This window comes from Fonticula alba (assembly GCF_000388065.1).
Source record: "Fonticula alba strain ATCC 38817 unplaced genomic scaffold supercont2.1, whole genome shotgun sequence".
In the NCBI taxonomy this organism is placed as follows: Eukaryota; order Rotosphaerida; family Fonticulaceae; genus Fonticula; species Fonticula alba.
This window is the reverse complement of record NW_009242971.1, coordinates 534,153-536,199: the sequence shown is the minus strand read 5'-3', so window position 1 is coordinate 536,199 and position 2,047 is coordinate 534,153. Positions and strand designations below refer to the sequence as shown.

Below are 2,047 nucleotides of genomic sequence, written 5' to 3'. Positions count from 1 at the left end.
GGGGGGGGGGGGGGGGGCGGGCGAGGGGGCACCCTGCAGAGAGGTCTGGCAGGAACGAATTAATGGTCTCCGTTGTCGTGTAGGGGACGTGCCCGGCCGGGGCCCCAGCTATGCCGGTGTTTTCCTCGACGCAACAGAAAGAAAAGGGGGTTCGGTCATGTTTGAGGGAGGTCACCCCACTGGTGGTGGGCCTCAGCTCATCGCGAGGCAGCTTGGCCGACGGACCGTCTAAGCCCCGAGGGGGCGGTCGTCAAAAGGCCGGACGGGGGGAGGGGGGGGGGGGGACGACAACAAATGAGCAACGCCACCCGAGAGAGCAGGAGGCAGTGTGTGCAGAGAGAAGGGCCATTGACCCGGTCCGAGTTGGAATGTCCCTGGCGCGCCCTGATGCGATATGCGTGTTCGCAAAGGTTGGCAAACTCATGGCCCAAGCAGTCTTCCACAGGCCGGCCTCGTCGCCCACCGGCAAGACTCCAGGCTGGCGCTCGAGTCAGGCATGCACACACACACACACACACACACACATCATACAGGGATACGCGCGCCTTCAGCCCTCCGGTTGGTGATCGTGAAGCAGAGCCCTCGCCCTCTCCGCTAGCGGGCGTCTCTCCCCCCTGAGACACCCCCGACCCCACGAGTGCCCCCCTTGTTCCCCGACCGCCCCTGAGTCTCGTCCCCAGAACAGCTCCGCACCCCCAAAGTCCCCCGGAGGGGCTTGGATCTCGGTGGTGGTCCTCCTCCCAGCGGAAGCGGATCTCGGCACACATTGCAGGGCTCTCCAGCGTCCTGGTCTCAGCCCCCCCCCCCCCGGCCCCTGCACCCTTCCAGCCAGACACCGCGTGTGACACACCGAGCCCCCTCTTACTCTGCTCTAGTTTTCCCACACCCACAGGGGTCGCCCCTCTGGCCGATCTCCTCCCGCCACTCCCCTTTGGCCTGGTAGTTCTCTTTCCGGCACCGGCCTACTCCTGTTGCCCGCCCCCATCAGGCTAGGTCCACAGACCGCCTCTCCTTCCCTCCTCCCCTCCCCTCCCTCCCTCCTCGCCCCACCACTCGCTGCCCGGTGTCAACTATTGTTCCCTGCTCTGTCACTTGGTGAAGGTCTCCAGCGGCTGAAGGCACTCGGTGTCCTTTTTCCATCGCGCGCACGCTCTCACGCGGGCGCGCAGTTCCCCTCCCTCCCTCGCCCCCCTCTCTCTCTCTCTCTCTCCCTCTCTGCCCCTCTCCCCCCTCCCCAGGACTCTCCCCTCCCTTCTTGTGGCCGGCAGCCCATCTCCTGCCCGCCCCCTCCAAGTCTCACACCACCATGCGATACAACTTCTCGGCCGATCCGGCCGAACTGATGGAGCAGTATGGACTCTCGCCTCAGATTATGGATGTGCGTCGCCTGCCTATGCTCGTCTTCGGCCCGATTCCTGCACTCTGTACCCCTGACCCTTATGCCCTACTATCCATCCATCCATCCACCCATCCATCCATCTCCCTCTATCTGCCTCTACAAAGCTGCTCATCTCGCACTTCTCCTTCTTCGATATGAACGACGATGGGGTGATTTCGCTGCAAGAGCTGGAGACCATGTACAACCAAGTGTCGCGAACTTATGCCAATCCTGCGCACCCCCTTTCGCCGGTCTTCAACTCTCCCAATCCCCCACCGCCCCCCTTGCCTACTGAGATGGATATCACCGCCCTTTTCTATGAGGCTGATACCAACCAGAGCGGCTTCATCGAGTTCGAGGATTTTACTCGGGTGCGTGTGTCCGCCACATCGTCCCGGCGTCCGTGCCCCGCCTTTTCCAGCAATCAAAGCTGACCATCTTCCGGTGTCGACCGCACACACACACACACACACACACCATGCGTGCCCATCCACATGCATAGCTTGTTCTTCGTGCCCGTATTGGCGGCCTCTCTCCCATTTGGGCCCGGCTGCTGGAGTTAACTGCTCCAGATGTGTCTTTCCATTCGCCCCCTCCACCACAAGCAGCTCGATCCCGTAGCACCTCCCTCTTCAGGTGCGTGTCGATTGACCCCCCCCCCCCCCCCCG

General features: G+C 63.0%; 1 protein-coding gene across 1 annotated transcript; it reads left to right on the top strand.

Moving 5' to 3' along the window:
• Positions 1 to 1,306: 1,306 nt before the first annotated feature.
• Positions 1,307 to 2,029, top strand: H696_00111 (hypothetical protein; the record flags this gene model as incomplete). Its single annotated transcript, XM_009493943.1, has 3 exons — positions 1,307 to 1,378; positions 1,504 to 1,749; positions 2,015 to 2,029. The coding sequence occupies 3 exons, from the start codon at positions 1,307 to 1,309 to the stop codon at positions 2,027 to 2,029; spliced, it is 333 nt and encodes a 110-aa protein (XP_009492218.1).
• Positions 2,030 to 2,047: the final 18 nt, after the last annotated feature.